The 22,963-nt window shown below is 62.0% G+C and overlaps 3 protein-coding genes across 3 annotated transcripts; 1 reads left to right on the forward strand and 2 right to left on the reverse strand.

Annotated features, from left to right (window-relative positions):
* The first annotated feature begins 10,264 nt into the window (after nt 1-10,264).
* LOC134508135 (cilia- and flagella-associated protein 251-like) lies at nt 10,265-13,109 on the forward strand. Its single transcript, XM_063319246.1, has 3 exons — nt 10,265-11,340; nt 11,957-12,250; nt 12,442-13,109. Exons 1-3 carry the CDS (start codon nt 11,085-11,087, stop codon nt 13,092-13,094), a joined length of 1,203 nt encoding a protein of 400 aa, XP_063175316.1. The 5' UTR covers nt 10,265-11,084; the 3' UTR covers nt 13,095-13,109.
* On the reverse strand, nt 13,106-14,694 carry LOC134508132 (uncharacterized). Its single transcript, XM_063319242.1, has 2 exons — nt 13,791-14,694; nt 13,106-13,749 (listed from the first exon to the last, which is right to left on the reverse strand). The coding sequence occupies exons 1-2, from the start codon at nt 14,692-14,694 to the stop codon at nt 13,124-13,126; spliced, it is 1,530 nt and encodes a 509-aa protein (XP_063175312.1). The 3' UTR covers nt 13,106-13,123.
* Nucleotides 13,106-22,928, reverse strand: BCKDK (branched chain keto acid dehydrogenase kinase). The gene is made up of 12 exons (XM_063319244.1): nt 21,815-22,928; nt 19,768-19,932; nt 19,428-19,496; nt 18,481-18,591; nt 18,280-18,327; nt 17,912-18,031; nt 17,681-17,779; nt 17,503-17,576; nt 16,638-16,766; nt 15,866-15,955; nt 15,023-15,184; nt 13,106-14,906 (listed from the first exon to the last, which is right to left on the reverse strand). Exons 2-12 carry the CDS (start codon nt 19,927-19,929, stop codon nt 14,762-14,764), a joined length of 1,209 nt encoding a protein of 402 aa, XP_063175314.1. The 5' UTR covers nt 19,930-19,932; nt 21,815-22,928; the 3' UTR covers nt 13,106-14,761.
* Between the last annotated feature and the right edge of the window lie 35 nt (nt 22,929-22,963).

Below are 22,963 nucleotides of genomic sequence, written 5' to 3' on the forward strand. Positions count from 1 at the left end.
AGCCTCGTTAGCCCCTTCCCCTTCGTTATCCCCTCTAATTAACCCCCTTCCCCCTCGTTAGCCCCCCTCCTTCGTTACCTGGATCATGCCGTGGCCCTTGGTCCCGGGGTCCTTCGGGCACATGCAAAAATTAAAAGGCAAAGCGTTAATTAACCTGTCAGGAGGAGCGGGGGGGGGTGTGTGTGTGCGCCAACAACCACCCCATCCCCCTCCCCCCACCCCCAAAAACCCCCAAAATTGGGCAAAACCTTGGGGGGGGGGGGGGGGGGGGGGCAGGGGGGGAACCCGCCTTTTCCCCCCCCCGGCTTTTCAGCCCGCGCCCCTTTTTTGGGGTGAAAACCCCCCGGTTTGGCACCGAGAAACACAGATTTTTTCTCATCCCCGGGAAAAAAAATAATAAATAAAATAGAGGGGGGTGTGTGTGTCCCCCCCCCCCCCATCACCACCCCCGGCCAAATCCAGGCTTTTCACCCCAAAAAGCGAGGCGCCGGGGCCGCGCAACCTCTCATCGCGCCCCCCCCGCCCCGGGGTGATTTTTTATTTTTTTTTTTTTTCAGCTTTTTGTTGCTTTTTTTTCTCTCAAAACACATTTAATTGGTTTTGGTTTTGTTTTTTTTTTTTTTTCCTCCTCCTCAAACCACCACCAGCAACGCCCCCGGCTCGGCCAAACCCCTCCACTGGGTGGGAAAAAAAAAAAAAAAAAAAACAGGAAAACAAACCAAAAAAAAAAAAAACCAAAAACAAAATAACAAAAAAAACCAAAAACCCTCCAAAATTGGGTCCAAAACTCAATAAAATAAAAACCACCAAAGACATTCCGTTTTGGGTCCACTGCAGCGCTCGGCACCTCACGGCGTTTCCCCCTCCCCGTTTTGGGGGCAAAACCGCCAATTCCACCATTTTTACCACATCCTTTTTCGTTTTTTTTTTTTTTTGAACCAACCTCAGGTCACCGGCATATTATTATTATTATTATTTTTTTTTTCCACAAACCCCCAAAATACCTTTTTTTTGTTTGTTTGTTTGTTTTTTCCATCCTTAAAAAAATAATTTTCCCCCAGAACCAAACTTTGTACCAAACCTCCGGGTTGTGCTCTTTTTCCGTTTCGTTTTTTAAAACCACATGCAACCGTTTTGTTTTTCTTTCCTCTTAAAAACCAGCATTTTTCACCCCCCCCAAAACCAACAAATATAAATATAAATAGATAGATATTAAAAAAAAAACCACCACTTTGCCAAGACTCCTTCGTTTCCCCAATCCGGCTTTTTTCCGCCCGCAGCCGCCGTCTGCAACGTTATTTTCTTTTCCTCCTGCTTTTTGTTGGGTTTTTTTTTCCATTTTACCCCCAAAAAACCGACAAATTTGTTCAAAACACCCCCCCCCCCCAAAAGACGCAGCCCGATGAGGTCACCTCCGGCCGCTCGGCGCCGCACGTTTGGTTTGTTTTTTTTTTTTTAACTCTTTTTCGGGGCTTTCTTTACCCCAAATCGCCCCTCCTGACCAAGCTGTTGCGGAGAGAAAAGGGTTAAAAAACCAAAAAGACACTTTTTTTATTAGTTTTTTTTTTTTTTTGCCCCTTTTTTTTTTTTTTTTTTTTTGCGGGTTCAAATGCCGAACTCTTGGGACTTACCACCGAATTTATTGAAGCCACCACGCTCACCACCGCTGAGGAGATAAATTAGAAGATAATGAGGTTTTTTTTTATCCCCTGCCTAAAACGAATCAAGGGGGGGGGGGGAAAAGGGAAGGGAGGAGGAGTTTCGGGGCAAAAAACCAGCATTTCGGGGTGTTGGTTTGTTTTTCGGGTTTTTTTTTTTTGGAGTTTTCTCCTTCCTGCGTGCGTTTGTCCCCCCCTTCCCGGGCCTTGCGGGTAATTGGGGGGGGGGGGTTTGTTTTTTTGGGTTTTTTTTGGGTTTTTTTTTTTTTCCATCCGCCGGCGACGCTTCCATCCGGGACGCAGCAGCCGGGCGTTCTCCGGCCCCGCTGGAGGTTGGGGGGGGAAAAAATGGGGGGGGGGGGAGGGAGGGGGGGAGGGGGGGGAAGGGGGGCATTTGTCCAAAGAAAAAAAAAAAATTAAAAAAAAAAATAAAAGTCTTGGGGGAAAAAAAAAAATAAATCCCAATTTTGCTTCCTTTTTTTGTGCAGGGAAAAAGAAAAAAAAAAATATAAATGGGGGGGGGAAAGCCCCCCCCCCCACAGCAGCAGCGTCTCCCCCCACATCCCCATCGTTCCTGGAGGCTTTTATTTATGGTATATATATATATATATTTTTTTTTTCTTTTCCGGAAGGGTCAGGCCCCCCCCCTTTTTTCTTTTGCTCGTACATTTATCTACATTTGCGGCGTTTTGATTTGGTTTTGTTTCTTTTTTTCTTTGCGTTTGTCACCCTTTTAGCTTAGTTTTTTTTTTTTTCCTTTTTGTTTTTGTTTTTTTTTTTTGTGCGTTTTTTTTTTTTTTTAAAACCCCAAAAAATAAAAAGAGCGGAGGATTGCGAAAGTTTTCGCTGCCTTTCCCCACCTGCAGCACACAAAACGCAGAGTTCGTTAAAACAGGCACAACAGCAGCCGGCAACACACAAACAAAGCAACCGCCGCTCGCCCCCGCCGATACTCACCTCCGCGCCCCCCCCAACCCCCCCCCAACCCCCCCCCCCCCCCCCCCCCAAAAAATAAAGAAAAAAAAAAGCGCTTTTTCAGCCCAAAAAAAAACCAAACGCCGAGGGGGCGACACCGCGCGCAAACCCAAAACCTTTTGAACACTTTTTTTTTGTTTTCTTTAAAACCACCTTTTTTTTTGGGGGGGGGTGGGGGGGGGGGGGCCGTTTCTTCCTCCCTCGGCGCACCGCAAAACGCACGACTCCGACCTCCAGGTTTTTTAACAACCCATGGAATCAGCTCCCCCCACAAATATCCAAAACCGGGCGGGGGTTTTGGGGGGGGGGGGGGGGTTTCCTTTGGTTTTTTTCTTTTTTCCCCCCCATGGGTTCCCCCCTTTCCCCCCCCCCCCCCAAAAAAATCAACATTTCCATTTTCTGCAGTGACCTCAAAACCAACCATTTTGCTCTTTTTCAATAAAAAAAAAAACCCGGGGCACACGCCCCCACCGTGACCAGAGCCGGCACCGGAGGCTACGAGTGACCTCGACAACCATGTTTGCTGAGTGGTTTTATGGTTTTTTTTTTTTCTTTCCCTCTTTTTTTCTTTCTTTCCCCAAAAAACACCTTTTTCCCCCCCAATTCCGAGGGGGGGGTGTCTTACCACCACTTCAGGCACCTCCTAACGCCCCCAACCGGGCGCCCTTTTTGCTTTTTTAGAGATATTTTTCTCTCTTTTTTTTTTTTTTTAGGGGCGCTCGCGCCGATTTTGGTTAAAACCCGCTTGTGCGGGGGGTGCTCGCCTCCCCTCTCCCCCCCCCCCAACTCCCCTCCCCCCCGCCCCATTTTTCCCCACCTCCCCCATTGCAGGGGGGGGGTTCTATTTCCCTCCCCCTTCCCCTCCCCAAAATTTTACAAAAAATAAACCGTTTTTCCCCGCCCCCAAAATCGCGCTTCCCCCGACACCTACCCGAGGTTGCCTCCGCGGCCGCCCCGGCTCCCGCGACCCCCGCGGTCGTAGCCCGCCTCGGCCGTAGCCGCCCCGGCCGCGGCTCCGTTCTTGTTGCCCGCCGCCGTAGCCGCTCTGCTCCTGGTAGCCACCGCCGCCGCCACCACTCATGGACGACTGTTCCTGCCCGTAGCTGTTAGCTACAACCCGTCCCCCCCCCAAAAAAAAACCACAACAGTTTAAAAACACTCCAAGAAGTCAAAATTTGGCCCCAAATTCCCCCCCCTCCCGCCCGCCGCCCCGTGCTCACATCCACTGCCGCCCCCGCTGTTGTACTGGCTCTGCTGGCTGTAGCTCTGGGGGGGGTTGTAGGAGGACTGTTGGCTGTAGCTCTGCTGTTGCCCGCTGTAGCTCGACTGTTGGTTGTAACCCCGCTGGGGGGTTGGCCGTAGCTGGAGCTCTGCGAGCCGCTCCCATAGCTGCAGGAAAAACAAAAAAAAACCAACCAAACACCAAAAAAACCCAACATTTTGAAGCAAAACGGCCGGGTGTTTTTTCACCCAAGGGGCGGCGTGGCAGGGCAGGGTGGGTTGGTGGCTACCTGCCAGTGGAGGAGCTGGCCGCCGGCGGCTGGGAGTAGCTGGGGTAGGAGGAAGGTTGCCCGTAGGAGGTCTGCGAGCTCTGCCCGCTGCCGTAGCCACCGGTGCTGCCGTAGGCTTGGGGGGTGGACTGGGTGCTGTAGCCTGGAGAAACCGAACCCCCCCCCCAAAAATGGAGTGAAACGCCCCAAAAAGACACCCTGGGGGGGGGATGGTGGACACCAAGGGGGGTGTCAGTGGGGGGGGGGACGGGACTTACTGCTCTGGGTTTGGCCGTAGGAGGAGCTGTAGCTGTTCTGGCCGTAGGCGGAGGTGTCGGTGGACTGGCTGTAGCCGCTGTAGCTCTGCTGGCCGTAGGGCTGGCTACTCTGCTGCGAGTAGCCCTGGCCCGGCGGGGTTAGGGTACGCCCCGTAGCTACCCCCCCCAAAAAAAAAAAAAAAAAAAAAAAAAAAGAAAAAAATTTACGTCAATTCCCATAAAAATACCCTTTTCCCCCACGTATTCCTAAGGGTCGAGGCGTATCGCGCCGGAGGCGGGGAGGGAGCGGGGGCTTCGTACCTCTGCGTCGCCGTCTGGCTGTAATCTGTGGGGAGAAAAACCCCGCCGAAAAACCGTTAGTCGCGTAAATAAAATACGCGTGCGCCTAACTATGCCTAAAGCCAGCTCACCCGACCCAAGCTATTAATTATATACCACCGAAACGCACCAACGGCCGAGCTAAGGCGCTACACGCCGAGCATTTACCCCCTCAAAACGCCCGGCGGATGCTTAAGAGCCCACATCCCCCCCCAAAAGGCACCTGGAGAACGACTTTAGGAACAACGAACTAAAAATCGGCCGTAACCGCCTCAGTTTTCCTCACGCACCGCCTTAACAAAAGGAAGGGGCCGCGCTCCCCCTTTAGATGGCGGCTATTTCCCTTCCAGCGGAGCGGCTCCTCCGCGCCTCGGGAGCTGTGAGGGTTTCAGCCGAAACGAAGGGCTTTTAAGCCCACACGAGCAACGAACGCCCCCCGAGGACTGGGGTTTTGTTTCATTTTTCACGTTTTCGAGGGGTATTTAGTTGTGCGTCGTGTGGTCTGTGTGTTCCCCCCGTCCCCCGGGGGGAGGGGGGGGGGGGGGGGTGTTTTAGCGGGGAGGACCGGATGAGGGACTGCGGCAGCGGGCGGGCGCATGCGCGGCGCCACAAAATGGCGGCGGTGGCGCAGCTGGAAAAGCCGCGCCCCTCCCTCGGCCCACAAAATGGCGGACGCGCGGGAGAAAAGAAGAAAAAGGCGGCGGGGGGGGGGGGGGGGGGCCTCTTAAAAAAAAAAAAAAAAAGCCTCCCCAACCCACAAATCCACACACGCCCCCCCGCCCCCCAACAACCCTTAAATTGCAATTTTAAGTCTTGATTATTCCCCCCCCCCCCCACGCGGGGGGCAGCCGGGCGCGGCGCTTTGTCCGCCCCCCCCCCCCCCTTAATCTCCATCCGCCGCCGCGCCCCCCCCATCTCTTTATTAAAATAATTAAGGGTTTAAGAACGGCGGGGAGGAGGAGGGATTTGCGGAGGAATCAAGCTGAATAGCGGGGATATAAATCAATAAGTTTTTTTAAAAGGGGGGGGAACAATTTAAAAGAAAATCAATTCATACAGGCTGGCGCACCGCGGGAAGGGGGAGGCACCAAATCACAGCCCCCCCCCGAGCGATAATCGTTAAGAAATACAAAGCTACGCGGCAACAAATAATAAAACAAGTAACAGAACCGCCCCCTTAAACAAAAAAAACCATAATAAAAAAGACAATGAAAGCGGCACAGCGGTCGCACGCTCCCCCCGCCACCACCACCTCGCAGCGAGCCCGCCATAGCCGCCTCACACACACACACACCCCCCGCCGGGCTCCCCTCAGGCCTGTGTGGGGCCCTGGGGACCCCCTTTCAGTGCTGGGGGGGGGGGCCTCAAAGACACCCACCCCCCCAAAAGGCGCTGAGGGGGCTGCAACCCCCCCTCAACCCGGCGGCTGTAGGGACCCCTGGGGGTGGGGGGGGGGGGGGTCTGTAGGACCACACACACACCCGGGATGAGGGGGGGAGTCTGTGGGGAGCCCATGGGGCAGGTGAGGGGGCTGTGGGGACCGTTTCCCCCCCCCCCCCCATTACCGTTGGAGGCCATGGCGGCGCCGACGCTGCTCCGGCGCTTCCCCCTCCACGTGGCGCCCGCACTGCGCCCCCTGCCCGCCACGCCCCGCCTTTTATAGCCTCGGCCGGCGCGTGCCACTTCCGGGGGGGGCGGGATCATCCACCACCACCCCCCCCCCAACCTCCCTTCACGGTGGTACGGTCCGCCGGGGGGCGGGGATAAGGGCGCGGGGGGCGTGGCCAAAGGGATGGGCCAATGGGCGAGCGGGGAGTGGGCGGGGCCGCCCCGTGGGGACCACCGGCGGCTCCGCGCCCCCATAGGGACCCTATGGAAACCCTATAGCGACCTCTGCTGCCCCATCGGCACCCTATAGAAACCCTATAGCCACACCCACCAGTCCCTGCTCCCCCATAGGGACCCTATAGGAACCCTATAGCGACCTCCGCTGCTTCAGGGACCCTATAGAAACCCTATAGCGACCTCTGCTGCCCCATAGGGACCCTATAGCAATCCTATAGCAACACCCAGCATTACCTGTTTCCCCATAGGGACCCTATAGCGACACCCACCAGCCCTGCTCCCCCATAGGGACCCTATAGTGACCTCTGCTGCCTCAGGGACCCTATAGAAGCCCGATAGCAACCTCTGCTGGCTCAGGGACCCTATAGCGACCTCTAATGTCCCATAGGGACCCTATAGTGACACCCACCAGTCTCTGCTCCCCCATAGGGACCCTATAGGAACCCTATAGTGACCTCTGCTGCCCCATAGGGACCCTATAGAAGCCCGATAGCAACCTCTGCTGGCTCAGGGGCCCTATAGCGACCTCTGCTGCCCCATGGGGACCCTATAGCAACCCTATAGCAACAGCCAGCATTACCTGTTCCCCCACAGGGACCCTATAGGGACCCTATAGTGACACCCACCAGTCCCTGCTCCACCATAGGGACCCTATAGGGGCCCTATAGCGACACCTACCAACATTAGTTCCTGCATAGGGACCCTATAGAAAACCTATAGTGACCTCTGCTGCCTCAGGGACCCTATAGAAACCCTATAGCAACCTCTGCTGCCCCATAGGGACCCTATAGAAGCCCGATAGCAACCTCTGCTGGCTCAGGGACCCTATAGCGACCTCTGCTGCCCCATAGGGACCCTATAGCAACCCCCAGCATTACCTGTTCCCCCACAGGGACCCTATAGGGACCCTATAGCGACACCCACCAGACCCTGCTCCCCCATAGGGACCCTATAGAGACTCTATAGCGACCCCCACCAGTCCCTGCTCCACCACAGGGACCCTATAGGGGCCCTATGGCGACACCTACCAACATTAGTTCCCACATAGGGACCCTATAGAAACCCTATAGCGACCTCTGCTGCCTCAGGGACCCTACGGAGACCCTATAGCGACCCCCACCAGTCCCTGCTCCCCTATAGAAACCCTATAGCCACCTCCGCTGCCTCAGGGACCCTATAGAAACCCTCTAGCGCCCCCTCCCGACCTCTCTTCCCCCATAGGGCCCCTATGGACACCTATAGGGCACCCATAGAGACCCCCAAGCCACACGGCACCCTATAGGGACCCCTCTTGCCTCCCCCCCAGCCCGGGGAGTGGGGGTGTCACCTATGGGGTCCATGCTGGCTCCGACGTCACCGTGGGCCCGGCTTGGCCGGCCCCGAAGGTCAGGGCTAAAAATAGCCGGGGGCCCCTATAAGGGCCGTATAGGAGCCGTATAGGGGCCGGGAGCAGGTAGGGAGGCGGCGGGGGGGCAGCTATAGGGTAGGCAAAGCCTGGGGGGGGGTCTATAGGGTCTGGCCTGGCCCCCTGTAGGGTGGGGGGGGGGGGTCAGTGGGGCGGCACGAGCAGCGAGGGGACCCTATAGGGTTGAGCCTCCAGGTGTAAGGGTGGGGTCTATAGGGCTGGGCCCTCCCCTATGGGGAGGCTCTGCCGTCCCCTATAGGGCTGGGACTCTCCAGTGTCCCCTATAGGGCTGGAGACTCACTGGCGTCCCCTATAGGGCTGGGGATTGACATATGGGGCCTCTCCGTTTTCCCTTATAGGTCCAGGCACTCCCATATGCCATCCCCTATAGGTCCACTCTCCCCTATAGGTCCAGGCACTCGCATACAGGGACCCTCTGCCCGTCCCCTATAGGGCTGAGCCCCACGCTGGGGCCTCTCCAGTGTCCCCTATAGGGCTGGGCACTCACGTATAGAGACCCTCCACCATCCCCTGTAGATCCGCTGTCCCCTATAGGGCCAGTCCCTCACGTATAGAGACTCTGCGGCGTCCCCTATAAATCCGGCCAATCACATATAGACACTTTCTGTCATCCCCTATAGATCTGGTGCCCGCCGTATAGACTCCGCCATCCCCTATAGATCGGGTGCCCACCGTATAGACTCTGCTGTCCCCTATAGATCGGGTGCCCGCCATATAGAGACCCTCCGCCATGCCCTATAGATCGGGTGCCCGCCGTATAGACACCTCCCTCCCCTATAGGTCGGGTGCCCGCCATATAGACTGCTCCGTCCCCTATAGATCCAGCGACCGCCATAGAGAGACCCTCCTCCGTTCCCTATAGGCCGGGTGCCTGCGCAGAGACTGCTCTGTCCCCTATAGGCCAGGTGCCCGCTGCATAGAGACCCTCCTCCATCCCCTATAGATCCGGTGCCCACGCAGAGACTGCTCCATCCCCTATAGATCCATCAACTGCCACAGAGACTGCTCCGTCCCCTATAAGCTGGGTGCCCGTGCAGAGACTGCTCCGTCCCCTATAGCTCCAGCGCCCCTCGCATAGAGCCCCTCCTCCACCCCCTATAGATCCAGAAACCGCTGCATAGACTGCTCCGTCCCCTATAGCTCCGGCGCCCCCCGCATAGAGCCCCTCCTCTGCCCCCTATAGATCCAGAAACCGCCATATAGAGCCCCTCCTCCGTCCCCTATAGCCCCGGCGCCCCCCGCACAGAGCCCCTCCTCCGACCCCTATAGCTCCTCCGCCCCCTATAGATCCAGCAACCGCCGCATAGACTGCTCCGCCCCCTATAGCTCCGGCGCCCCCCGCACAGAGCCCCTCCTCCGCCCCCTATAGATCCGGTGCCCCCCGCACAGAGCCCCTCCTCCGCCCCCTATAGATCCAGCGCCCGCCATACAGAGCCCCTCCTCCGCCCCCTATAGCTCCTCCGCCCCCTATAGCTCCAGCGACCGCCATATAGAGCCCCTCCTCCGTCCCCTATAGCTCCAGCAACCGCCATACAGAGCCCCTCCGCCGCCCCCTATAGCTCCTCCGCCCCCTATAGATCCAGCGCCCGCCATACAGAGCCCCTCCTCCATCCCCTATAGATCCAGCAACCGCCGCCTAGACTGCTCCGTCCCCTATAGCTCCGGCGCCCCCCGCACAGAGCCCCTCCTCCGCCCCCTATAGCTCCTCCGCCCCCTATAGATCCAGCAACCGCCATACAGAGCCCCTCCGCCGCCCCCTATAGCTCCTCCGCCCCCTATAGCTCCAGCGCCCGCCATACAGAGCCCCTCCGCCGCCCCCTATAGCTCCTCCGTCCCCTATAGCTCCAGCGCCCGCCATATAGAGCCCCTCCTCCGCCCCCTATAGATCCAGTGACCGCCATATAGAGCCCCTCCTCCGTCCCCTATAGCCCCGGCGCCCCCCGCACAGAGCCCCTCCTCCATCCCCTATAGCTCCTCCGCCCCCTATAGCTCCTCCGCCCCCTATAGCTCCAGCGCCCGCCATACAGAGCCCCTCCGCCGCCCCCTATAGCTCCTCCGTCCCCTATAGCTCCAGCGCCCGCCATACAGAGCCCCTCCTCCGCCCCCTATAGCTCCTCCGCCCCCTATAGCTCCAGCGACCGCCATATAGAGCCCCTCCGCCGCCCCCTATAGCTCCAGCAACCGCCATACAGAGCCCCTCCTCCGCCCCCTATAGCTCCAGCAACCGCCATACAGAGCCCCTCCTCCGCCCCCTATAGCTCCAGCAACCGCCATACAGAGCCCCTCCTCCGCCCCCTATAGATCCAGCAACCGCCGCATAGACTGCTCCGTCCCCTATAGATCCGGTGACCCCGGACAGAGCCCCTCCTCCGTCCCCTATAGCTCCTCCGCCCCCTATAGACCCAGTGACCGCCATATAGAGCCCCTCCTCCGTCCCCTATAGTCCCGGCGCCCCCCGCACAGAGCCCCTCCTCCATCCCCTATAGCTCCTCCGCCCCCTATAGCTCCAGCGCCCGCCATACAGAGCCCCTCCGCCGCCCCCTATAGCTCCTCCGTCCCCTATAGCTCCAGCGCCCGCCATACAGAGCCCCTCCTCCGCCCCCTATAGCTCCTCCGCCCCCTATAGCTCCAGCGACCGCCATATAGAGCCCCTCCGCCGCCCCCTATAGCTCCAGCAACCGCCATACAGAGCCCCTCCTCCGCCCCCTATAGCTCCAGCAACCGCCATACAGAGCCCCTCCTCCGCCCCCTATAGCTCCAGCAACCGCCATACAGAGCCCCTCCTCCGCCCCCTATAGATCCAGCAACCGCCGCATAGACTGCTCCGTCCCCTATAGATCCGGTGACCCCGGACAGAGCCCCTCCTCCGTCCCCTATAGCTCCTCCGCCCCCTATAGACCCAGTGACCGCCATATAGAGCCCCTCCTCCGTCCCCTATAGTCCCGGCGCCCCCCGCACAGAGCCCCTCCTCCATCCCCTATAGCTCCTCCGCCCCCTATAGCTCCAGCGCCCGCCATACAGAGCCCCTCCGCCGCCCCCTATAGCTCCAGCGCCCGCCATACAGAGCCCCTCCGCCGCCCCCTATAGCCCGGCCATGCCGCGGGCGCTGGCGCGGGTGCGGGGCGGGGGCCGGGCGCTGGAGCGGCGGCTGCGGGCGGTGCCGCGGGGGGCGCTGCTGGGGGCGCTGCGGCGCCGGGGGGCGCTGAGTCCCCCCGAGGAGGCGGCGCTGGGGGCCGCGGGGGGCCGGGGCTGGGCCCGGCGGCTGCGGGCGCTGGCGGTGGCCCGGGGGGAGGAGACGTGCCGGGTCCTGCTGGAGCTGCTGGAGCTGCTGGAGCAGCCGGGAGCCATGGGTGAGTCCGCCGGCACCTACGCCGTGCCTCCACCCCATAGGGGACACCCTATAGGGGACACCCTATAGGGGACAGCCCATGGGACACCCCAGAGGGGACATACCAGGGGACATTCTATAGGAGACACCCCAGAGGAACCAGGGACCATGGGTGAGTCCTCCAGCACCTACACGGTGCCACCACCCCACAGGGGACACCCCATAGGGGACATCCTATAGGGGACACCCCATGGGGGACACCCCATGGGACACCGTATAGGGGACATTCTATAGGAGACACCCCATGGGACACCCCATAGGTGACACCCCGGAGGATCCAGGGACCATGGGTGAGTCCTCCAGCACCTACACAGTGCCACCACCCTATAGGTGACACCCCATGGGACACCCCACGGGAGACATCCCATGGGACATTCTATAGGAGACACCCCATGGGACACCCTATAGGTGACACCCCATAGGTGACACCCTGGAGGATCCAGGGACCATGGGTGAGTCCTCCGGCACCTACACGGTGCCACCACCCCAGAGGGGACACCCCATGGGACACCCCCCCATAGGTGACACTCCATAGGTGACACCCTATAGGTGACGCGTGCGTGTTCCCCCCCCTACAGACTTCTACAACCCCCAGCGCGACGCCGAGCCCTCCCACCGCTCCGACTGTCCCTGCTGTCACCCGCCGGAGGAGCACCGGGAGGAGGAGGAGGAGGAGGAGGAGGAAGAAGACCCCCGGGAGGAAGAGGAGGGAGACTCCGAGGAGGAGGATGAAGGCCCCGAGGAGGAGGAGGAGGAGGAGGGCGGTGAAGGTGGAGGCCCTGGGGAGGAGGAAGGGGATGGTGAGGAGGTAGATGGAGAGCACGAGGAGGAAGACGATGATGGAGGCCCTGAGGAGGAGGAAGGTGACGGAGGTGCTGAAGAAGGTGATGGCGAGGAGGAGGATGGAGATGCCGGGGAAGAGGAAGGAGACGCCGCCGAGTAGGAGAGGTGACACGGAGGGGGGAAGATGGAGACCCGGAGGAGGACGAGGGTGGTGAGGAAGAGGAGGGAGACTCTGAGGAGGAGGAGGATGGAGACCCCGAGGAGGAGGATGGTGGTGAAGATGGAGGCCCTGAGGAGGAGGAAGGTGAGGGTGAGGAGGTAAATGGAGGCCACGAGGAGGAAGATGGAGGCCCTGAGGAGGAGGAGGATGGTGAAGACGGAGATCCTGAGGAGGAAGGTGGCGATGAAGATGGAGGCCCTGAGGAGGAAGGTGACGGCGAGGAGGAGGACGGAGACCCCGAGGAAGAAGATGGTGGAGACTCTGAGGAGGAGGATGGCCATGGAGACCTTGAGGAGGCTGGAGACCACGAGAAGAGGGTCGGTGATGAAGGACACCCCGAGGAAGATGAGGGACGCCCTGAAGATGATGAGGGACGCCCCGAGGAAGATGAGGGACGCCCCGAGGAAGATGAGGGACGCCCTGAAGATGATGACGGACGCCCTGAGGAAGATGAGGGACGCCCCGAGGAAGATGATGACGGACGCCCCGAGGAAGATGACGGACGCCCCGAGGAAGATGATGACGGACGCCCCGAGGAAGATGACGGACGCCCCCCGAGGGCAGATGACGAGAAGGAGGAAGATGACGACGATGAAGACGGATTTGGGGCAAAAAATGGGCTGAAGGGGGCTTCTGGGCCCTCTCAGCCTTCCTCCCCCCTCCCCTCCTCCTCCTCCTCCTCGGCCCCGCCCCCTCCCCTGGGTCCCCAATAAACCCTCTCCCCTTGGCACCGTCTGCAGCTTTAATGAGGGGGCTCCCCGCTGCCGTTAACGAGGGGGGCCCTAACGAAGCCAAACAGGGCTGGGGGGGGGGAGGGGAGGAAGGCAGGAACCCCAGTGTCTTGGGGGGGGGTGGTGGGCACCCCAATGTCCAAGGGACCCAGGTGTCCAGGAGCACCTTGACCTCCGTGATGGTGAACGTCCAACGTGGGGAGGTTCTCCAGGAGCACCGTGACCTCCATGATGATGAATGTCCAATGTGGGGAGGTTCTCCAGGAGCACCGTGACCTCCATGATGATGAACATCCAATGTGGGGAGGTTCTCCAGGAGCACCGTGACCTCCGTGATGGTGAACATCCAACGTGGGGAGGTTCCGTGACCTCCACGACAGTGAACGTCCAACGTGGGGAGGTTCTGTGACCTCCATGATGGTGAACGTCCAACGTGGGGAGGTTCTCCAGGAGGACCATGACGTCCGAGACGATGAATGTCCAGCGTGGGGAGGTTCCGTGACCTCCATGATGGTGAACGTCCAACGTGGGGAGGTTCCGTGACCTCCATGATGGTGAACGTCCAACGTGGGGAGGTTCTCCAGGAGGACCATGACGTCCGAGACGATGAATGTCCAACGTGAGGAGGTTCCGTGACCTCCATGATGGTGAACGTCCAACATGGGGAGGTTCTGTGACCTCCATGATGGTGAACGTCCAACGTGGGGAGGTTCTCCAGGAGGACCATGACGTCCGAGACGATGAATGTCCAGCGTGGGGAGGTTCCGTGACCTCCATGATGGTGAACGTCCAACGTGGGGAGGTTCCGTGACCTCCATGATGGTGAACGTCCAACGTGGGGAGGTTCTCCAGGAGGACCATGATGTCCGAGACGATGAATGTCCAACGTGAGGAGGTTCCGTGACCTCCATGATGGTGAACGTCCAACGTGGGGAGGTTCCGTGACCTCCATGACAGTGAACGTCCAACGTGGGGAGGTTCTCCAGGAGGACCATGACATCCGAGACGATGAACGTCCAACGTGGGGAGGTTCCGTGACCTCCATGATGGTGAACGTCCAACGTGGGGAGGTTCTCCAGGAGCACCTTGATCTCCATGATGGTGAACGTCCAACGTGGGGAGGTTCTCCAGGAGCACCTTGATCTCCATGACGGTGAACATCCAATATGGGAGGGTTCTCCAGAAGAACCTTGAACTCCATGACGATGAACGTCCAACATGGAGGGGTTCTGGAGGAACCTTGATGCCCATGATGCTCAATGTCCGACACAGGGGGGTTCTGCAGAGGAACCTTGACCTCCGCAACGATGAATGTCCAACGTGGGGGGGTTCTCCAGAAGAACCTTGACCTCCCTGACAATGAACGTCCAACGTGGGGGGGTTCTCCAGAAGAACCTTGACCTCCGTGACGATGAATGTCCAATATGGGAGGGTTCTCCAGAAGAACCTTGACCTCCACGACGATGAACGTCCAACGTGGGGGGGTTCTCCAGAGGAACCTTGACCTCCGCGACGATGAACATCCAACGTGGGGGGGTTCTCCAGAAGAACCTTGACCTCCCCAACGATGAACGTCCAACATTGGGGTCTCCGGGCCCCAGGCGTGTGGGGCGGTGGTGGCAGGAGGAACCCAGGCGTCCGGGCTCCCCCTAGATTCGGAAGCTCTCCCCCTTGCCGTCGATGTGACGCAGGCGCAGGTAGACGTCGGTGCCCACCCCCTGCAGCGACTGCAGGCAGAGCGAGCCCCCCAAGTACTCGGCGTAGGCCCTCGAGGTGGGCAGCCCGAACCCGAACCTGCAGGGGTGGGGGGGGGGGGTGGGGGGCAGCCGTGGGTCACCAGGGGGTCCCGCGGGGTTGGAGGAGCGGGGACGGGGGGGGACCACCTTTGGTGTCCCTCCGCGGTGACGTACCCGTGCATGGGGCAGGCCTGGCCGCTGTTGCTGAAGTCCAGGAGGTTGCGGAAGGGGCCCCCCAAGCGGGGGTCCTGGGCGCTGGCCTCGGCCGTGCTGAAGTGGTACTCGGTCACCTTGTCCAGGAGGTCGTGGGGGATGCCACCGCCCCGGTCAGAGATCCTGGGGAGGAGAGCGTGGTGGTGGGGGGACACACACACATGGGGGAGACCTCTCAGGGGAGGCCCGAAGATGGGGGGGCACCAGAGGGGAGGAGGTGGAGGCCCCCCAGGTAGAGAAGAATGTCTTGGGGATGGGCGCGGACATGGGGACACCACGGAGAACCCCCACTAGCTCAGAACATCTTGGGGACACCACTGAGACCATCCATGGGGACACCATGGAGAACCCCCACTAGCTCAGAACATCTTGGGGACACCACCGAGACCATCCCTGGGGACACCACGGAGAACCCCCACTAGCTCAGAACATCTTGGGGACATTCATGGATGTGGGGACACCGTGGAGACCATCCATGGGGACACCACGGAGAACCCCCACTAGCTCAGAACATCTTGGGGACACCGTGGAGACCATCCCTGGGGACACCTTGGAGAACCCCCACTAGCTCAGAACATCTTGGGGACATCTGTGGATGTGGGGACACCATGGAGACCATCCCTGGGGACACCATGGAGAACCCCCACTAGCTCAGAACATCTTGGGGACACCACCGAGACCATCCCCGAGGACATGGGGACACCACGGGGACCCCCCGGTAGCGAAGGCCACCCTGGGCACATCTATGGGGACACGCTGGAGACTCCCCCCAACCCCGGGGACACCCTCCCCACCCCCCGGTACCGGATGACGAGGTCGATGTCGTTGTTGGCGATGGTGACCACGATGTCGGGGACGTTGTAGGGGGTGTCGAGGTGGGACTCCATCGTCGCCCTGCGCCGCCCCAGACGGTCCCCTAGAGCCCCCTATGGCCCCATACACCCCCCCGTACAGCCCACACAGCCCCTTATGGCCCCACGCCCCCCCCAGAAGCCCCATACATTCTCTATAAGACCCTTATAGATCCTCTATAGGGCCCTGTAGCCTCCTTTACCCGCTCCAGAAACCCCCATCTCCCCGGTAAAGCCCCGTTTCCCCCCCTTACGGCCCCACGCCCCCCCTATAGGCTCTCTCCACCCCACCCATGGGGCCCCACACACCCTCTATAGGTCCCATACACCCCTTATAGACCCCACGCAACCCCTATAGAGCCCTGTAACCTCCTTTATCCCCATTGAAAACCCCATCCCTCCCCTGAGAGCCCCACATCGCCCCCTAAGGGACCTCATCCGCCCCCTATAGATCCCATACCCCTCCTATAAGACCCTACCCGCCCCCTCTAGGACCTCATCTGCCCCCTATAGATCCCACACGCTCCCTATAAGACCCTACCCGCCCCCTATAGACCCCATGCACCCTCTAAAGCCCCACGCCGCGCCTTATCCCCCCCGCCCCGAAAACCCCATATCTCCCTTGTGAAGCCCCAGAACAGCCCCCTATAGCCCCTCCCATACCCCCCTCCCGCCCCCTATAACCCCCCCCCCCCCCCGGCTCCTGCCCCCTATAGCCCCCATACCTCATGGCGTTCTTGAGCAGCTCGGGCAGGACGTAGTCGAGGGGCAGGGGGATGAAGGGGAACCGCGCCGCCACGTGCCCGTTGATGCGCACCCGCGGCGCGTTCCCGTACTGGTGCTCGCACAGCCGCCTGCGGACCCCCGCGGTCACCCGGACAACACCCCCCCCACACCCCCCCCCATCACCCCCAACCCCATACGAGAACCTCCCCCCGACCCCTAAATCCCTCCTGGGAAACCCTATGGCCCCACAGGGCCCCTACGGCCCCACAAAGACCCTCAGGAGAATCCCTATAGCCACCTATAGCCCCATAGGGACCCCCACGGAAACCCCATAGAGCCCCTCATAGAAACTCCTATAACCCTATATAGACCCTCTGTCCCTATAGAAACTCCCCAGGACTCCCTACAATCCCACGAGAACCCCCCCCTGCCCCCAGGACCCCTATAGCCCCATAAGGAATCTTTATAGTCACACACAGACCCTGCAGCCCCATAGGGACTCTCCTAAGAACTCCTATAGCCCTAGACAGACCCTCCAGGAACCCCATAGGATCCCCCTACAACCCCTTATAGCCCCATAAGAACCCCCCCAGAGCTGCTGTAACCCCACAGAAGCCCTTATAGGGTGCCCTATAGCCCAGAGGAAGCCTTCATACGACCCACAGAGCCCCACAGGAGCCCCGCGGCGCCTTTATACCCCCATAGGGACGCCCACAGGACCCCCAGAGAAAAGCTTACAGCCCCCCCCCAAACCCCCATAGAAGCCCTATAGCCCACCTATAGCCCACAGGGGGACCCCTGTGGCCCCATAGGGACACCCCCCCACACACACCCCAGCCCCCTATAGCCCCATAGGCGCCTCACCGGGCGAAGTCGACCCACTTCTCGATGAGCTTCTTTGGGGAGAGGCGGGTGCAGATGATGCCCACGAAGTCGGGCTATAGGGTGGTGGTGGGGGAGAAAAGCCCGGAGGCGGTCAGCACCTATAGGGGGGGATATAGGTGCCGCCCCCCCCCCCAGCCCCCTATAGGTGCCGTCCCACCTTGTCCTCGTGCAGGGCCAGGTGGTGGGCGGCCAACATCCGCATCCCCAGCCGCGACGTCAGCGTCTTGTCCAGGAAAGGCCGCAGCATGCGCTCGTCCTGAGGGGGGGGAACCCAGGCGTCTTGGCGGGGGGCGGGGGGGGCCAACCCCCCCCTTACACCCCGAAAAGGACCCCAAGGTATCCGGGGGGGGGGGGAGAGATGGGGACGCGACCCCCCGGCGTAGGGTACCTGGATGTGACGGCGACACTCGCGCAGCCCCTCGGCCAAGAGCGTCACCACGTCCTTGTGGTCCTCCAGCAGCTGCCGCAGCAGGGCGCAGTACCGTGCCTCGTCTCCCCGCGCCTGGATCTGGGGACGCGGGGACGCGGTGACGGCGTGGGGGGCGGGGGGGAGGGGAGCACCCCGTCACCCACCCCGCGTCACCCCCGCGGGCGAGACGGGGAAGGGACTGGGACAGGGTGGTGCGCGGCCGGGGGTGACACCAGGACAGGGTGACCCAGGGACAGGGCGACGCGGGGACACGTGGGTGACGGGGGCGAGGGTGACACGTGGGTGACGGGGGCGAGGGTGACACGGGGACGGCGGGTGACACTCACAGGCGGGAAATCGCTGAGCTTCTGGAAGGCACGGATGTACAGCTCGTGCTGGAAAGGGGAGGGGGGACACAAACAACATCAGCACCCAGACGCCGGGGTCCTCTCCCCCGACACCTGGGTCCCCCCTGGACGCCAGGGTCCCCTCCCCAGGACACCAGGGTGTCCCCCCCCCCCCCCGGGTGTCCCCTCCCCAGGACGCACCACGTGGAGGATGGTGGGGTTGCAGCCGATGATGAAGGGGAGGCTGCGGAAGCCCTTGATGCGGTGGGCGATGCGCACCGGCAGCTCTTGCTGGAGGTAGCGGGCGCTTTTCTTGGGGGGGGCGGGGGGGGGGGAAGTGGGGAAAAGAGGGGGCAGCTGGATGCTGGGGTCCCCCAAGACACAGGGTCCCCCCCCCCAGACACCCAGGTCCCCCCAAGACACAGTTTCCCCCCCCCCAGACACCTGGGTCCCCCAAGACACAGGGTCCCCCCCACCCAGACACGTGGGTCCCCACCAGACGCCTGGGTCCCCCCCCTGCCCGGACCCCCAAAACCACCCCGGTCCCTCAAGACACAGGATCCCCCCCCACCCAGATGCCCGGGTCCCCCCAAAACACAGTTTCCCCCCACCCAGACACCTGGGTCCCCCCCAAACACATGGGTCTCCTCCTGCCCAGACCCCCAAAACCACCGGGGTCCCCCAAGACACAGTTCGCCCCCCCCCGGACCCCCAAAACCATCCAGGTCCCCCAAGACACAGGATCCCCCCCCACCCAGACACATGGGTCCCCACCAGACGCCTGGGTCCCCTCCTGCCCGGACCCCCAAAACCACCCGGGTCCCCCCCACCCAGACACCCGGGTACCCACAGACGCCTGAGTCCCTTCCTGCCTGGACCCCCAAAACCACCCGGGTCCCCAAAACCACCCGGGTCCGTCCCCCCCCAGACACCCAGGCCCCCCCAAGACACAGTTTCCCCCCACCCAGACACCCGGGTCCCCCAAGACACAGGATCCGCCCCCCCCCAAGACACCTGGGTCCCCCCAGATGCCTGGGTCCCCTCCCCGAACCCCTGTGTCCCCCCAAACCCCTGCTGTCCCCCTTCCAAAATGCCAGGTTTCCCCCCAAAATGCCGAGGTGCCCCCGTTCTCCCCCCCCTCCCCTCACCAGGATGTGGCTGCCGTCCTGCGAGCGCCCCGAGTACAACATGGTGGTGGGGGTCAAGCGCACCGAGGGCTGTTATTGGGGCGGGGGGGGGACACAACAAGGGAGGGGGGACGTCACCCGGATGCGGGGATGCCCCCCAGACACCTGGGTCCCCCCTCGTACCCTCCCAAATCCTCCACAACTCTGGCGCACCCGGCTCCTGCCAACAGCGGGGTCCCCTCCCGGGGTCCCCCCACAGACACCAGGGTTACCCCCCCCCCCGATTTTGGGGTCCCCTCCCAGACTCTGGGGGTGTCCCTCTCTCCCCCCCCGACCCCGACCCTGACCCCCGGGGTCCCACCTTCTCGGCGGCGACGTCGATGGCGGGCTGGTGGTAGAAGGAGGTGACGGCTTTGGAGCGCTCCCGGGCCAGGTCAGGCGGCGTTTGGTCGGCGGCTGCCCGGGTGGGGGGAAGGGGGGGCAGAGCCCCCCCTCGCCGGCCCCCCAAAACCCGCCGCAGCATCTCCTGGGGAAGGTGGGGGGGGAGAAGAAGGGGAGAAGGTGGGGGGAGGCAGGGAAGGGGGGGCCCAAACGCCTGGGTCCCTCCATGGATATGGGAACTGGGGGGGTTGGGTAGGGACAGGTGGAGACAGGGACCCCCACACCCTGCTAAGGACCCCCGTACCCCCCCCAGGGAGCCCCACAGCCCCCCCAAGGGACTCCCACAGCCCCCTAAGGACCCCCATACCCCCCCCAGGAGCCCCCCAGCCACCTAAGGACCCCTATACACCCCCAGGGACACCCACCCCCCCTAACGACCCCTATACCCTCCCCAGCAACCCCCACAGTCCCCTAAGGACCCCAAAAGCCCCTCCCCAGGGACTCCCCCCCACCCCCAGGGACACCCCCACCCCCCCTAAAGACCCCCATACCCCCACCATGGAGCCCCACAGTCCCCAAAGAATGCCCACAGCCCCCTCAAGGGACCCCCACAGCCCCCTAGGACCCCCATAGCCCCCTAAGGACCCCCTCAGTCCCCCAGAGACCCCAATACCTCCCCCAAGGACCCCAAAAGCCCCCCCAGGGACCCCCACAACCCCCCCACAGCCCCTCAGGACCCCCATAGCCCCCTAAGGATCCCCTCAGCCCCCCAGAGACCCCAATACCTCCCCAAGGACCCCAAAAGCCCCCCCAGGGACCCACACACACCCCCAAGGACCCCCAAAACCACCCAAGAACCCACACAACCCCCCCAGGGACCCCCACAGCCTCCTAAAGAACCCCACAAGCCCCCAGGACACCCACAATCCCTCAGGGACCCCCCCCCACACCCCCTCAGGGACACCCACAGCCCCCCCAGGGACCCCCCACTACCCTCTGGGACCCCCCAAACCACCCCAAGGACCCTCACAGCCCCCCGAAGGACCCCTACCTGTCCCCAGGGACCCCCACAGACACCCTCCCGCAAGGGACCCAGGAGTCTGGGACCCCCTTTCCTATTCCCCCCCCCCCCCAGAGGAGACTCAGGTGTCCCGGACTCCCTTTTTTACTCAGTTTCCCCCAAAAAAGGGGATACAGATGTCCGGGACCCCCTTTCCTGACCCCCAAAAGGGGACCCAGGCATCCGGGCCCCACTTGTCCCCTCAGTCCCGACCCCCAGAGGGGACACCAGCCCTCCCAGACTCCCTTTTTTCCCCAGTTTCCCCCCCAAACAGGACCCAGGCATCCGGGACGCCCCCCAAACCCTGCCAGAAGGGACCCAGCCGTCCTGAACTCACTTTTTTCCTCAGTTTCCCCCCCAAAAAAGGGACACAGACGTCCGGGACCCCCTTTCCCGACCTCCCAAAGGGGACCCAGGCATCCGGGCCCGACTTGTCCCCTCAGTCCCGACCCCCGGAGGGGACCCCAGCCGTCCCAGACTCCCTTTTTTCCTCAGTGTCCCCCAAAAAAGAGAACCAGCTGCACGGGATCCCCTTTTCCACCCCCCAAGAGCAGACCCAGGCGTCCCGGACTCCCTTTTTTCCTCAGTTTACCCCAAAAAAGGGGACACAGATGTCCGGGACCCCCTTTCCCGACCTCCCAGAGGGGACCCAGGCGTCCGGGCCCGACTTGTCCCCTCAGTCCCGACCCCCGGAGGGGACCCCAGCCGTCCCAGACTCCCTTTTTTCCTCAGTGTCCCCCAAAAAAGGGAACCAGCCGTCCGGGACCCCCTTTCCCGACACCCAAGAGGGGACCCAGACGTCCGGGCCCCACTTGTCCCCTCAGTCCCCGTGCCCCTACAAGTGACCCAGGTCCGGGACAACCCCCAATCCCCTCCAGAGAGGGCCCAGCCGTCCCGGACTCCCATTTTCCCTCAGTTTCCCCCCAAAAAAGGGACCCAGCCGTCCGGGACCCCCCCCACAACTCACCAGCCAGCGGACCCAGGCGTCCGAGTCCCCCCCCGGCTCCCCTCAGCGTGGCCCCGTCCGCTGCCACCCCCCCCCCCCGCTCCCCTCAGAATGGTTCGGCCCGACCGGGGAGGGGCGGGGCACTGCGCACGCGCCGCGCCGAAGGGCGGGAACGGCCCCGGCGCCATTTTGTGGGAGGGGGCGGCGCCATTTTGCGAGGCCCGACGGGAAATGGAGTCCCGGGAGGTGACAGGAGGCCCCCGGGCCCTGCTCCGCCGGTGCGTTAGTGGGGGGTCGGTGGAAGGGTGTGGGGGGAACCCCCCCAGGCGGCTGGGGCCCTCGGGAGGGGCTCCCCGGTGCCTGGGTCCCTTAGGGTCGTGGGGGGGGAAGGGGTCCCCAGATCCCTGGCTCCCTCGTGAGGGGGTCCCAGAGGTCCGGGTCCCTTACTGGGGGGCTGCAAGGGGGTCCCCCCGCACTTGAGTCCCTCATGAGGGGGACCCACATGCCTGGGCCCCTTACTGGGGGGGCTGTAAGGGGCTCCCCACATACCTGGGCCCTCATGGGGGAGTCCCAGAGGCCTGGATCCCTTGTTGGGGGGCTGCAAGGGGGTTCCCCTGCACTGAGGTCCCTCATGGGGGGGGGTCCCAGAGAACTGGGTGCCTTATTAGGGGAGGGGAAGGGGGTCCCAGAGGCCTGGGTCCCTCATGGGGGGGTCCCCAACACCCGGGTCCCTTATTGGGGGGCTGTAAGGGGGTCCCCCCATACCTGGGCCCCTCATGGGGGGGGTCCCCAATGGCTGAGTCCCTTATTGGGGGGCTGTAAGGGGGTCCCCCCACATGAGGGTCTCCCATGAGGTGGTCCCACATGGCTGGGTCCCTTATTGGGGGGCTGCAAGGGGGTCCCCCCCCACTTGGGTCCCTCATGAGGGGGGTCCCCAACGCCCAGGCCCCTTGTGAGGGGGCAATCAAGGGGTCCCAGACACCTGGGTCCCTTATTGGGGGGCTGCAAGGGCCCCCCCCCACCAACTTGGGTCCCTCATGGGGTGGGTCCTCAACGCCTGGGTCCCTTATGGGGGAGCCTTAAAGGGGTCCCCCCACACTTGGGTCCCTCATGGGGGGTCCCACATGCCTGGGTCCCTTATTGGGGGGGGCTGTAAGGGGGTCCCCCCAC

The sequence above is a fragment of the Chroicocephalus ridibundus genome, chromosome 32 (genome assembly GCF_963924245.1).
Source record: "Chroicocephalus ridibundus chromosome 32, bChrRid1.1, whole genome shotgun sequence".
Taxonomy (NCBI): Eukaryota; Metazoa; Chordata; class Aves; order Charadriiformes; family Laridae; genus Chroicocephalus; species Chroicocephalus ridibundus.

Excerpts from the sequence above, each read along its gene's own strand:
- BCKDK (XM_063319244.1), bottom strand. The coding sequence starts at position 19,929 with ATGCTGCGGCGGGTTTTGGGGGGCCGGCGAGGGGGGGCTCTGCCCCCC. Across the intron at positions 19,497-19,767 it reads TCGACGTCGCCGCCGAGAAG|CCCTCGGTGCGCTTGACCCC; the intron begins GTGGGACCCCGG and ends CCCCAATAACAG. Across the intron at positions 15,956-16,637 it reads CTGCTCAAGAACGCCATGAG|GGCGACGATGGAGTCCCACC; the intron begins GTATGGGGGCTA and ends GGGGCGGCGCAG.
- LOC134508135 (XM_063319246.1), top strand. The coding sequence starts at position 11,085 with ATGCCGCGGGCGCTGGCGCGGGTGCGGGGCGGGGGCCGGGCGCTGGAG. Across the intron at positions 11,341-11,956 it reads GGAGCAGCCGGGAGCCATGG|ACTTCTACAACCCCCAGCGC; the intron begins GTGAGTCCGCCG and ends CCCCCCCTACAG. Across the intron at positions 12,251-12,441 it reads GGAGGAGGAAGGTGACGGAG|ATGGAGGCCCTGAGGAGGAG; the intron begins GTGCTGAAGAAG and ends ATGGTGGTGAAG.
- LOC134508132 (XM_063319242.1), bottom strand. The coding sequence starts at position 14,694 with ATGTTGGACGTTCATCGTTGGGGAGGTCAAGGTTCTTCTGGAGAACCC. Across the intron at positions 13,750-13,790 it reads GGACGTTCACCATCATGGAG|GTCACGGAACCTCCTCACGT; the intron begins GTCACAGAACCT and ends ACCATCATGGAG.